This window comes from Pteronotus mesoamericanus, unplaced genomic scaffold (genome assembly GCF_021234165.1).
Source record: "Pteronotus mesoamericanus isolate MK-2021 breed Mesoamerican mustached bat unplaced genomic scaffold, CSHL_Meso_final contig_40, whole genome shotgun sequence".
Lineage (NCBI taxonomy): Eukaryota > Metazoa > Chordata > Mammalia > Chiroptera > Mormoopidae > Pteronotus > Pteronotus mesoamericanus.
Window position 1 is genome coordinate 9,581,404 of NW_026555150.1, and position 13,516 is coordinate 9,594,919.

Sequence of the window (13,516 nt, forward strand, 5' to 3'; positions counted from 1 at the left end):
TCCCACGCAGCAATTTTTTCACTGATATGTCTCCTAAAGCAAGGGACATAAAGGAAAGAATAAACAAGTGGGACCTCATCAAAATAAGAAGCTTCTGCACGGCTAAAGAAAACATCAGCAAAATGAAAAGGGAGCCAACCATTTGGGAAAATATATTTGCTAATGATACATCAGATAGAGGTTTGATCTCCAAGATATACAAAGAACTCACTCGACTTTACTCCAAGAAGACAAACGATCCAATCAAAAAATGGGCAAAGGACCTGGGCAGATGCTTTTCTAAGGAGGAGATACAGAGGGCCCAGAGGCATTTGAAAGGATGCTCTGCATCACTAGCCATCAGAGAAATGCAGATCAAAACCACCATGAGGTATCACCTCACACCGGTCAGAATGGCCATCATAAACAGATCCACAAACAACAGGTGCTGGCGAGGCTGTGGAGAAAAGGGAACTCTAGTCCACTGTAGGTGGGAATGCAGACTGGTGCAGCCACTATGGAAAGCAGTGTGGAATTTCCTCAGAAAGCTGAAAATGGAACTGCCTTTTGATCCAGCGATTCCCCTGCTGGGACTATACCCTGAGAACACCAAAACGCCAATACAAAAGAACCTATGCACCCCAATGTTCATAGAAGCACAATTTACAATAGCCAAGTGTTGGAAGCAACCTAAATGCCCATCAGTAGATGATTGGATCAAAAAGTCATGGTACATATACACAATGGAATACTACGCAGCAGAAAGAAAAAAAGAAGTACTAAACTTTGCAACAGCATGGATGGAACTGGAGAGCATCATGCTAAGCGAAATAAGCCAGGGGGCGAAAGACAAATACCATATGATCTCACCTATAAGTGAAACCTAACCAACAATACAAAGATGCAAGTACAATAAGACCAGCAACACTGAAAGGAAAAGAAACCAACAGAGACAAGAGGGAAGGAGGGAGGGTGGCGGGGAAAAGGAAGGGAAGGGGCAAGTCAAGGAACATATAGCAAGGACTCATGGACAAAACCAAAGGGGAAGAGCTCAGGGAGGGAAGGAAGGAGGGGACAAGGGAAAGTGGTGGGGTGTAGGCAGAGACAAATGTATTTGAAAAAATAAATAAATAAATAAATAAATAAATAAATAAATAAAGTCAAATTACATGTTGAAAAAAAAATTCGCCCCACTCGAAGTGAAAGGAGCAATCCCCGAAAGAGCACTAAGTGAAATAGAGGCAAGTAAACTGCCAGATATTGAGTTCAAAACAATGGTTCTAAGGAAGCTCAATGAGCTCAGTGGGCTCACAGAGAAGTACCAATAACTATAGGGAAAATATGAGGAACTTACTTCAAATTATGTCAGCATGAAAAAGGACAGAGAAATTTTCTATAAGAGACAAGAGGGAATGAAGAATACAACTTCTGAATTGAAGAACACAGTAGAAGGAATCAAAAGCAGGCTCAATGAAGCTGAGGACCGAATCAGTGAGCTAGAGGATAAGGTAGAAAAACACTTCGAGAAAGAAGAAGAAAATGAAAAAAGACTCAAAAAGAATGAAGAGGTGTTTAGGGTAATGCAGGACAAGCTGAAATGTAATACTATCCATATAATAGGGATACCAGAAGGAGGAGAGGATGAGGAAGGGATATAGAACCTATTTAAAAAAGTAATGATGGAGAACTTCCCTAATTGGAGGAGAGAAAATGTCACACAAGTCCAGGAAGCACAGAGAGTCCCATTCAAGAGGAACCCAATGAGGCCCACTCAAAGGCACATCATCATTAAAATGGCAAATATCAAAGACAAACAGAGAATCCTAAAGCAAACAAGGGAGAAAGAGGTAGTAACATATAAGGGAGCCCCAATACGGCTAGCAGCTGACTTCTCAACAGAAACCCTGCAAGCCAGAAGGTAGTGGCAAGAAATATTCCAAGTCATGAAAAGCCAAGACCTGCAACCAAGACTGCTCTACCCAGCAAGGCTCTCAATTAAAATGGAAGGCGATGATCAAGTTTCAATTTTTTGCAATTCCCCTGCTCAGACTATACCCTAAGAATCCCAAAACACCAATTCAAAAGAACCTATGCACCCCAATGTTCATAGCAGCACAATTTACAATAGCCAAATGTTGGAAGCAACGTATATGCCCATCAGTAGATGATTGGATCAAAAAATTGTGGTAAATTTACACAATGGAATACCACACAGCAGAAAGAAAGAAAGAACTACTACACTTCGCGGCAGCATGGAAGGAACTGGAGAGCATTATGAAAAGCGAAGTAAGCCAGGGGGCAAAAGATAAATACCATATGATCTCACCTATATGTGGAACCTAACCAATAAAACAAAGATGCAAGGAAAATAAAACCAGCAACACTGAAAGAAAAAGAAACCAACAGAGACAAGAGGGAAGGAGGGAGGGGTGGGAGGGGGAAAAGGAAGGGAAGGGGCAAGTCAAGGAACAAATAGCAAGGACTCATGGATGAAGCCAAAGTGGGGAAGGATTGAGGAAGGGGGAGGGGGGAGGGGAACAGGGGAAAGTTGTGGGGGGAAGGCAGAGATAAATGTATTTGCAAAAATAAATTAATTAAAAAAATAAAATAAAATAAAATGGAAGGTGAAATAAGGAGTATCCCAGACACAAGAAGGCTAAAAGTCTACACCTCCACCAAACCAGCACTGAAAAATATGCTAAAGGGACTGCTTTAAGATGAAGAAAAAGTTTCTATGAATACCCAGTTCCTTTCAGAGTTGCCAATACTTGATATTACCAATATTTTTACTACTCCTTAATCTGATTGTGACAATGATGTTATTTTAATTGTTCCTTTACTACTTGTTGAAACTAAACCTGTTTTAGTATATTTCTTGCCTATTTCTATTATTTTTTAAAAAAGCTTTAAATTACTTTTTGGTATTCTTTATCCATTTATTGATTAAAGGTTTGTAGAACTTTTTTCAAAAAAATAAAAAAAACCTATTTACCATGTTTTAGATGTGTTGCAAATACTTTTCTATTCTATTCTTTGTCCTTTAACTTATTTTATATGTATATTACTATATAGTTAAATGTTTAATATAGTCATATTGTCAATATTTACTTTATAGCTTCTGGGTGTGAGTATTATACATCAGGTCATGAAAAAATATTTGTTCTATTTTCTTCTAAAACTCCTTAGATTCTACATATTGATTTTTAACTCACCTGAATATTTCTTGTATAATGTGTGAAATAGGGCTCTATATTTCTTTTATTTTAAGTAATAGTGGTCCATGCACCTTATTTGTTGAATAAGCTTTATTTTCCCCATTGGCTTGAAATATCAACTTAATCATATATTATATTGTTACATATATACATTTGTCTCTAGAATGCTCATTATATTTCATTGATCTGCTTGATTATTTCTGTGCTGATGTCATGTTGGTTTAATTGCTGAGACTTTATAAGGGTTTTAATTTTTTTAATATAATTAACTTTGACATTTAAAAAATAAATAAAATCAATCTGCATTTAAGAAAGAAAGAAAGAGAGAGAGATGGAACTCCTACCTTTTGTGACAACATGGATGAAACGGGAGAATATTAAGCTAAGTGAAGTAAGCCAGTTGATGAAAGACAAATACTATACAATCTCACCTCTAAGTGTACTGTATTCAACAAAATAAACTAACGAACAAAATAAATCACAGGCACGGAAACATGGAGCAGACTGAAAGTGACCAGAGGGGATGGGGAAAGTGGACAGTGGTAGAAAGAAGGGGAAGGAACTAGACAAAGAACATGTATGAATGACCCATGGACGTGGACAACAGAGTGGGAGTTGACTGTGGGAGTGGGGGGTGGGGGTGGGGTGGGTGGAGGGGGTAAAGGGGTAAAAATTGAGACAACTGTAATAGAATAAACATGATTTATAAATTTAAAAAATAAATAAATAAATTCTAAAAAAAATAATAAGTGATTCCGAGGATATGGAGAAATTTGAGCCCTAGTACACTACTGGTGGAGATGTAAAAATGGTGAAGCCACTTTGGAAAAACAGCCTAGCAGTGCCTCAAAATGTGAAACAGTCACCATATGGTCCATCAATTTCACTCCCAGTTATAGAGCTATAGGAAATGAAAACACGTATTTACATACAAAAACTTGCACATGAATGATCATAGTATCATTATTCATAACAATCAAAAGGTGGAAACAACTCAAATGTCCACTGATTAATGAATGGATAGATACAATGTGGTTTATTCATATAATGAAATATTCAGCAAGAGAGGTAGAAGTGGGCAAAGCGGGGATAAATGGGGATAGAAAGAGACTTGACTTTGGGTCAGGAGCCGACAATGCAGTATGAAGATGATGTTTCATTGAGTTGTACGGTTGAAACCTATATGGTTTTATTGCCAATGTTACCTCACTAAATTCAATAAAAAATAGTATTCAGCCATATAAAATAATGAAGTACTGCTACATGCTACAACATGGATGAACCTTGAAAATATTATACTAAATGAAAGAAGCCAGTCACAAAGGACCACGTGTTATATGATTCCATTTTTACAAAATTTATAGAAGAGCAAATCTATAGCAAAAAAAAAAAAAAGTAGGTTAGTAGTTGCCCAGAGATGTGGTTAGGGGAACTAGTGGGGGGTAGGGAGGGAGAGTAACTGCTAATGGGTACAGGGTTTTTTGAGAGGGCTAATGAAATGTTTTTAAAATTAATTGTTGACATGACTGTATAACTATAAATATATAACAAACCAGTGAATCATACATTTTAAATAGGGAATTTATGGTATGTAAATTATATTTCAATAAAGCTATTACTTAAAAAGAAAGTTCAAATAATAAACTTTTATGAATATACTTGATAAAGTACATCTTCAGCAGGACAGCTGGGAGAGCTCCCACATCTGCATGTTCCAGTGAGGAAGCCCACTTCTACCAAGGTATCTATACCACTAACTCCAGCCTACTCCCCAACCCCTATCTTTGCTCATAGCATTTTATGCTTCCCTCAAGGCACTTTTCACAATATGGAGCAAGAGCCTGTTTTTCTGCTCTCTAATCCCCACTAGACAATGAGTTCCTTGAGAGAAGGGACATGGTTTGCCTTGTTCACTGGCATATCCCACATCTAGCACAGTGGCTGGCACACAATGTCAAAGAAATGACTAGATCCTAATCTACCTTAAGGGCACAAAGATCTGAGGCAATGTCAGAGCAGAAGCAGACAGGGAAGCTGAAGCAACTGGACACGAAATTGCCTAACTATATCTCTAAGGTGTAAATTTAGCCTGCGCCCTCCATCACCAGCTTAGCCTTAAAGTCTTAAAGTCGGGAACACTTACTGGGCTTTGTGGCAAGAGGCTGCTACTGGTCTCTTGAGTACTAGGAGGTCGACTTCCACTTTCTTCTAGTGGCAAAATACCCCTTCGATCCAGCACACTGAAGGAAATAGGACAGTTAATAGAACACTTCACATTCACCCTGTGAGCCACCTACCCACAGAACCTTGCTGTGTGTACTGGAAAACATAAACCTGTTCTTTGGCTATCTAGCCTGATCCTAGCACATGCCTCTATCTTCCACAAACCAGAGAACACCACATTAACAAGGGGGAAAAAAACAAATGAAATAAAAACGAAAGGTCATCCCTTCAAAACAACCAGCCCATGGTCTATGTATGGTCCATGTAGATATGGCACCAAGGGACAATCCCTGGGAAGACCTATTTGACACCAAGAGGTCACAATCAGAAGAAGGCATCACACTAGGTAACAGGATCAGGTTGAGCTGCTTGTCCCAAGAGTCCCAGGACCTTCTAGTCCCCTGAGTACCTGGGGGGCAAGGGGCCACACAGCACTTCACAGCAGTTCTTCACAATGTTGCCATGACTGTAAGGATTCTGGACGCGATTCTTCCCTGTCCATGAGCCTTTGATCTGCAAGATAAAAGCCAAGGCTTGCATTAAAAATTATGTTGAAAAAATACATGCAGCATGGGAAGATGAAAAAGTTCTGGAGATAAATGATGGTAATGGTTGCACAACACCATGAATGTACTTAATGTCACTGAATTATACACTTAAAATGGTTAAGGTGGTACATTTTATATAATGAGTATCTTCCCACAGTAGAAAGAAATACAATGCAGAGCCCTGTGAAAATGTCCACAATAGAGTGAAAAAGAGCAGATAATTTATTTTCATTTAAAAATACAAAATATACTCACAAATAAAATAGAAACAGAGGCATGGATACATGGAACAGACAGGCAGCTGTCAGAGGGGAGAGGGGAGGGGTGAATGGATAAAAGAAAGGTGAGAGGATTGGCCAAAGAACATATATGCATAACCCATGGACACAGATGACAGTGTGGTAGTAGTCTGAGGGAAGGGGGTGGGGCAAGGGCTGGGTGGAGGTGAGCAAGGGGAGGGGGGAATAGGGATATCTGTAATAGTGTAAACAATAAAAATAAAGTAAAAACCAAAAATAAAAACTATATATTCACATAAACAAACATGGAAACAAATCTAGAAGACTTCAAGTCATGCTATTAACAATGGTGATTTATAGGAGGTAAAGTTACAGGGAATTATTTGCTATTTTTTGCTTATCTATATTTTCTGATTGTCTGCAATGAACATGGATTAATTGGTAACTTTTAAAAAGAAAGGATTTATTCAGTGCACCTGTCCTTGTGTATTCCAAATCCAGGGGCATCAACTAGCCTTTAAAAATCTATGAATAGCGAAGATTTTGTACCCCCCCCCTCAACCATTCAACTTCTTCCTAATGCTCTACAGGCATTTGGCTCCAAACAAAGCAGTCTACTTTCTCTTCCACGCATCAGATTTAATAATCTCCCACACCAGGTTTCTGCCTGCCTCAACCTCCTACTCCCTGGAAACTCAGTTCTCTAGCAGGTAATAAGAGAATAGGCTTTGGGAAAAAAGAAGAATATGTGATGAGGAGATGGGAAAGTTGACTCACGTCTTCATTGGTTGTCTGGTTGAGAGCCACAAGGAAAGTGTGAAATCCAGTCAGTCCCACGACGGACCAGAGTGTGAAGAAGCAAATGAGTACTTCTAGAACAGTGAGGTGATGTTAAGGAATGTTGAAGAAGCCACACAAGCAGACTCAATGCTTCAGCCTTTCTAATAGCATCAGTCATACCATCTTTCCCTCTCAGAACATATTACATATGGCCAAGTATCCATATATAACAGATGAATTCTAAACTTACTGAGTACATCCCTTATGACAGGTAAAGGACTCTTGTCTATCCACTATGAGTAACTCTCTAACATCTCTAGTGTATTTAAGTGTTTCTCTGCTTTTTCATCATTAGCTTTTTGAAGGAGATGTTTAGGAGAGGGCCAAAGCTAAACAATGATAGCCATCACTGTCAATGGAAAATGCATCAAAAATAAACTTTATAAATGAAAACTTGGTGGGAAAAACAGGATGTGATTCATAGAAATCACATCTGAATCTCCTTTTCAGAAATCCAACTGCTGCACAAAATAAGCCTTAGCTATAACGTGAAGGTAGACTACCAGCAAGTGACATAAGAGGTATATCGAGGCAAAGACAGCCCCCTAGATGAGGCAGGGCTGAGCATGGGATCAGAATAAACTGGAAGGGAGGCAGTAGGGAAGGGGGTAAAGAAAAGACCACCCTTTAAGTCATGGCCATCTTCCATTCTGGTTGCTACCACGAAGACTACACTTTTTTAAAAAATTTAGACTTTGGCACTCTCTGACATCTGAAAAATGAGACGATGGGAGAACTGCAGAGAGAAAGCATGCTGGAAAGTAGTTTAAGAGGGATTTACAGGGACATACTGCCAGGGGAGGATATGTTCCAGGAGTTTCTTTCAACGTCTCCAGGAAGCCAATTTTCAAAGATTCTATGAAATTGGGAGGAGGGGTAGAGAAAAAAATTAGTGACTTTAGTAAAAAAATAAAAAAAATACACACTTATCCTAGTATTTACTCACTTTCTTTCCTACCTATCCCTTGTTACGAGCTGTCAAGAGATAAGCCCTCACTCAGACAAGGGACTCACATTCCCAAGCAGGGAGTCTCTTGACTAAAGGGTTCACATCTCCAATGCAGGACCTGGCACTGGTCTAGAGAGTTGGGCAGAAGCCAAGCATCTGGCTCCCTTCCCTTTTCCCTAGCCTGTAGCTATGGGCATGGAGGGGGATATTGATTAGTAGATCAAATAAATCACAAATATCCAAGAAAAATCCTCTCTTCTCACTGATCCATGTTCTCCCTTGTTTAAAATTCAGCTGAGAGCTCATCTCTTTCCAGGAAGCTATATTGATCAAGACCACTCCTTTTATTCCACATCCTACCTGCCCTTATTTATTATCTGTTAATTTTTGTGTGTTTATGTGTGTGTGCACATGTACACACATGGGTATGTATTTTCTATCTCCCAAAGTAAACCATAAGCTACTAAAAGGAATTTCTCTGGTATAACTTTCTACCACTTAGCACAGGGCAGGTATTACAAGGCAAAAGGAGAGAGGATGCAGACAGGCAAAATACATCCCCAACCTTCGGGATCACCTCAAAAATGCTCAGTACCCTGGGTATAGAGAAGTTATTATGGCCCCATTCCCCAGCAGAGGGCCAGTGAGAAGACCAACATACTCAGTAAATACTGATTGATATGTGCAGATGGTAGTGCTCATTTCTAACTGGTCCTAAGGCACCTTTGCAATGGTAAAATCCTGCCAGAAAACCCAACCACTCCCCTACGCTGCCTCAAGTTTTCTCCCACCCCACCCCAACTCCAACAACAGCCACTGCCCTGCATACTCACTGAGAGCCACATAGACGATGTTGAAGGCGAAGACATAGATGGTGAGGAGGGAGAGAGAAAGGATGAAGAGGTAGAAGTAGCGGTAGTTCCTCTTTCCAACACAGTTCCCCACCCAGGGGCAGTGATGGTCGAAGCGCTCTGCGGAGTGGGGGAAAAAGAGAGAATCTAGTGCCAACGCCTCCAAAACACAGTGCAACCCCGCCATTCACATTTAAATAACTAATTCAAAGACCCCAGGATCATTGCCTGTTTTAACTGTTAAAAAAAAAACTGGTTTTTATTTTTCACAATGTTTTCATAGCCATCTCATTTGATCCCCACAATCACCCTGGAAATTGGGCAAAAGAAGATATTATTTTCTGCATTTTATCAAGAAGAAAACTAAGGAACTGAGGGGTTCAGTGATCTGTCTCACTACCAGCTAACAGCAGAGACTTTTTTTTCCAAAGAAAAATCTTGGTAGATGGGCCTACTAAGTTCAGGAAGAAAATCTAGGTGAAAATAGTCATGGAAATTTTGAAAAAATTAGTGTCGTTTTTCTTAACCTCCAGTTAGTAAAAAACTATAAAATGATGTAGCATAGCTTAATGGAACAGAAAGTGCCCAGAAACAGACTCTGCAATATATAAGAATTGACTGTCTAATAAAAGCAGCATTACATTTTCAGTGGTAGAAGGAAGTATTTTCCATAAGCAACTCAGACAATTGGCTATTTGGTGGATAATAAGGTTAGATTTTTTCCTCTCACACTACAGTAGTACCTCAGTACTTGTCATTAATTCGTTCCAAAACTCGTGATGAGTGCAGAAATTGAGCAATACCAGACAATAAAGTATTTTTCTCTTGCGTGGCGGTATTGTGACTCATACAAGTTTTAGCAAGCGTGATGAGTCCCGAACAAGCGCCGAGTGCTGAAACATTTTTTTTCTCATCAAAATGTGACGAGTACAGTGTTTGATGGGTTCTGAAGCTGACAAGTACTGAGGTGTGACTGTATTTATCAAAATTAATTCCAGATGAATTAGAGTTAAATGTAAAAAAAAAAAACAAAGTAAAACAAAAAAAAAAAACATAAATAATAGATGAACATTTATCCCCCATATGGAGAAGTACTTTCTGAACATAAAAGTAATGAGGAAAAACACAGATGACAAAGAAAAATAGATTTAACTCATAAACTTTAAAAAATAGTTTGCATATGTTATAAATACTATTAAGAAAATTAAAGAGAAAAAAACCAACAGGAAGGTATCTTAGTATATGAATGTAAATGTATCTTAGTATCTTAGTAAATGTTGTATCTTAGTATATGAAAAATTCTTACAAATCAATAATAAAGTACAAATACTCCTTAAAAAATAGTCATAGGGCAAAAACAGTTAGTTAGTTATATATATATTCAGCCATGCCAGGTAGCTCAGTGGGTTAGAGCATTGTCCTGATATGCCAAGGTTGTGGGTTCAATCCCCAGTCAGGACACATACAAGAATCAACCGATGAATGAATAACTAAATGGAATAACAAATCAATGTCTTTCTCTCTCCCCCTACTTCTTTACTCTAAAATCAATCATCAAAAAATTTTTAATAAATAAATACATTTAGCCCTGGCTGGTGTGGCTCAGTGGATTGAACGCCGGCCTGCAAACCAAAGGGTCGCTGGATTGATTCCCAGCATAGGGCACATGCCTGGGCTGCATGCCAGGTCCCCAGCAATGGGTATGTGAGAAGGAACCATACATTGATGTTTTGCTCCCTCTCTTTCTCCCTCCCTTCCCTTCTGTCTAAAAATAATAAAAATAAATAAAAATCTTTAAATAAATAAATATGTTTAAATGTTTTCAGATCCAATAATAATTCAGTGTAAACATAAGAACATAAAACATAAAAATAATATCCAGTGCTAGGTAGAATAAGGTATAATGGACATTCTAATGTACTGTTGGTGTGAGTATAAATCAAGAAGACCTTTCTAGAAAGTAGTTTAGGAGTATGTATCAAGAGTTTTAACAATGCTCACACGCATTTAGCACAACAAGTCCATTTTCAGTAATTTCTCATGAGGAAATAGAGATATGCATAGAAATTCCAGTTCAATATTTTTGTTAAATTTTTATTGTGATTATATATATATAACATACAATTTGCCATTTTAACCATTTTTAAGTGTACAATTAAGTGGCATTAATTACATTCACAATGTGCAACCATCACCACTATTTCCAAAACTTTTCATCACCCCCAAAGAGAAACTCTGTACCCATTAAACAGTAATTCTCCATTTCCCCCTTCCCCTAGGCCCTGGTAACCTCTAATCTTCTTTCTATCTTTATGAATTTTCCTACTCTAGATATTTTATATAAGTGGAATCATACAATATGTGTCCTTTTGTGTGTGGCTTCCTTCACTTCACATTGTTTTCACTCAAGGTTTATCCACGTTGAAGCATGTATCAGCACTTCATTCCTCCTTATGGTTGAATAATATTCCATTGTATGGATATACCATATATTGTTTATCCTTTCATCTATTGATGGACACGGGTTGTTTCCATCTTTTGGCTACTGTGAACAATGCTGTTGTGAACACTGACATACAAAAATGTTTGAGTCTCTGTTTTCTTTTCTTAAAGATTTTATTTATTTACTTTTAGACAGGGAAGGAAAGGAGAGAGAGGGAGAGAAACATCAATGTGCGGTTGCATCTTGTGCACCCACTACTGGGGACCAGGCCTGCAATCTATAGGCATGTGCCCTGCACTGGGGAAGGAACAGGCAACCCTTTGGTTCGTAGGCTGGCACTCAATCCACTGAGCCACACCAGCCAGGGCTGAGTCTCTGATTTCGTTCTCTTCGGTATTGTTATGGACAGAATTGTGCACACACACACCCAAATTCCCAGCCTTAACTTCCCTAACTTCCAATGTAACTGTAGTTGGACATAGGGCTTCTAAGGAGGTAACTAAAGTTAAATGAGGGCATAAGAGTAGGGCCATAATCTTATTAGACCAGTATCCTTAAAAGGAAAGGACAAACACCAGGACTGCACAAGCACAGATAAAAAGGACATTTGAGGACACAGCCAAAAGGTGGCTGCCTGTAAGCCAAAGAGAGAGGCTTCACCAGAAATCAATCTTGCCAATATCTTGTTCTTGAACTTTTAAACTCCAGACCTGTGAGAAAATTAATTTCTGTTATTTAAGCCACCTAGCCTGTGTATTTTGTTATGGCAGCCCAAATAAGCTAATATAGGTATACACCAAAGAGTGTAATTGTTGGGTCATATGATAATTCCACACTTAACTTTTTGAAGAACTGTGAAGTTTTTCCACAGTAGCTGAAATATTTTACATTCCCACCAGAAATGTATGAAGGTTCTAATTTTACTATATCTGTAAATTAAATAATTTTGATTATAGTGTTACTATAATGAATAAAATGAAATTATGAATAATATCTAATGAAAGGACACTACTTAAATAAACTAGAATACAGTCATATGATAGCTTATACAGTCATTAAACTAAAATATTTTAAAAACATGTATTAAAGGTATAAAAGCATGCTTAAGATATAATATTAAGTAACAAAGCCAACAATAAAAACTTTATCATGTGTGATCTAATTATGCAAACAAGAGCAAGACTGGAAGGAAATACAGCAAAATAGAGAGTGAATTTGAGATTAAGTTCATTTATACTTTTTGTAATCCCCATATTTTCTGCATTGAAAATGTATTATTTTAATGAACCAAAAAAGCACAAAGAATAAAATGCAGAGTCTGGCACAAATAATGCCCCTTTTATTACAAACTCTTTTATTACAATAAGCATGTAATTCTGTGACATAACAATATCATACTCAAGCACACCATATGACATTTTAGGAGAAATGTTCAAATTAAAACTATCAACTATTACACCTATATTATTACCCTACCAACCACAGTCAAGTAGGCATTACTTCTGCTAGACCCTGTATGTCATTTTTAGAGGACAATGACCTGTGTACTGTCAAAAAAAAATAGTAAGACAGTAAGAATGATGCATGTCCCAGTTAAAGGGCTACAATATATCTTTTCAGAAAAGTGAAGGAAAATGTAGAAAAGAATGACATATTCAAGCCTTACTCTAAGCAAACCTGCCATATAAAAACATTGGAAACACAGATTTATATGGACATATTTTTACTGTATTTTAAATCATACTTTTTTTCTGATAAGATAAGCAATATGTGCTCATTGCAGAAAACTTTAAAAAAAATTAAATGAGGGAAATAGCATCACTCGTAACCCCACCACCTATGAATAACTAACTAAAAGCATTCTAAAGTATTTCCTTGAATATCTCTTTATACATATTTATAGTTTTTTAATGTGTAACTGAGATCACACTGTACATGTAGCCTACCTTTTGTTTTATTTCATTTTACTTTCTGATATAAGATTTTCCCATAAACGTCCATTGTATAAATGTCCCACAATTTATATGACAATTTATTTACTGGTGGACAATTATTCATTATTATAATAATGCTGAGGTAAATATTTCCATACTTAAATCTTTTACCACATTCCTGATCATTTTCTTAGGAATCTCTAGAAAATTAATCACTGACATCAAAAAGTACACATGTTTTAAGGTTCTTATGAATCTTACTAGGTTGCTTTCCAAAATGATTCTTCCAATTTAC

At 37.6% G+C, this 13,516-nt stretch overlaps 1 protein-coding gene across 3 annotated transcripts in view; it reads right to left on the minus strand.

The window, feature by feature from the left end:
* Nucleotides 1-13,516, minus strand: part of ZDHHC9 (zinc finger DHHC-type palmitoyltransferase 9) — a 46,852-nt gene that overhangs the window by 12,153 nt on the left and 21,183 nt on the right. Inside the window, exons 5-9 of one of the 3 annotated variants that reach the window (XM_054577007.1) lie at nt 8,827-8,964; nt 7,852-7,900; nt 6,982-7,084; nt 5,827-5,930; nt 5,338-5,434 (exon numbers count right to left, since the gene is read on the minus strand). In XM_054577007.1, the coding sequence (XP_054432982.1) occupies nt 5,338-5,434; nt 5,827-5,930; nt 6,982-7,084; nt 7,852-7,900; nt 8,827-8,964 (491 nt within the window). Of the gene's footprint in view, nt 1-5,337; nt 5,435-5,826; nt 5,931-6,981; nt 7,085-7,835; nt 7,901-8,826; nt 8,965-13,516 lie in introns of all 3 variants that reach the window. The other 2 variants (XM_054577005.1, XM_054577006.1) reach the window with 2 other exon arrangements.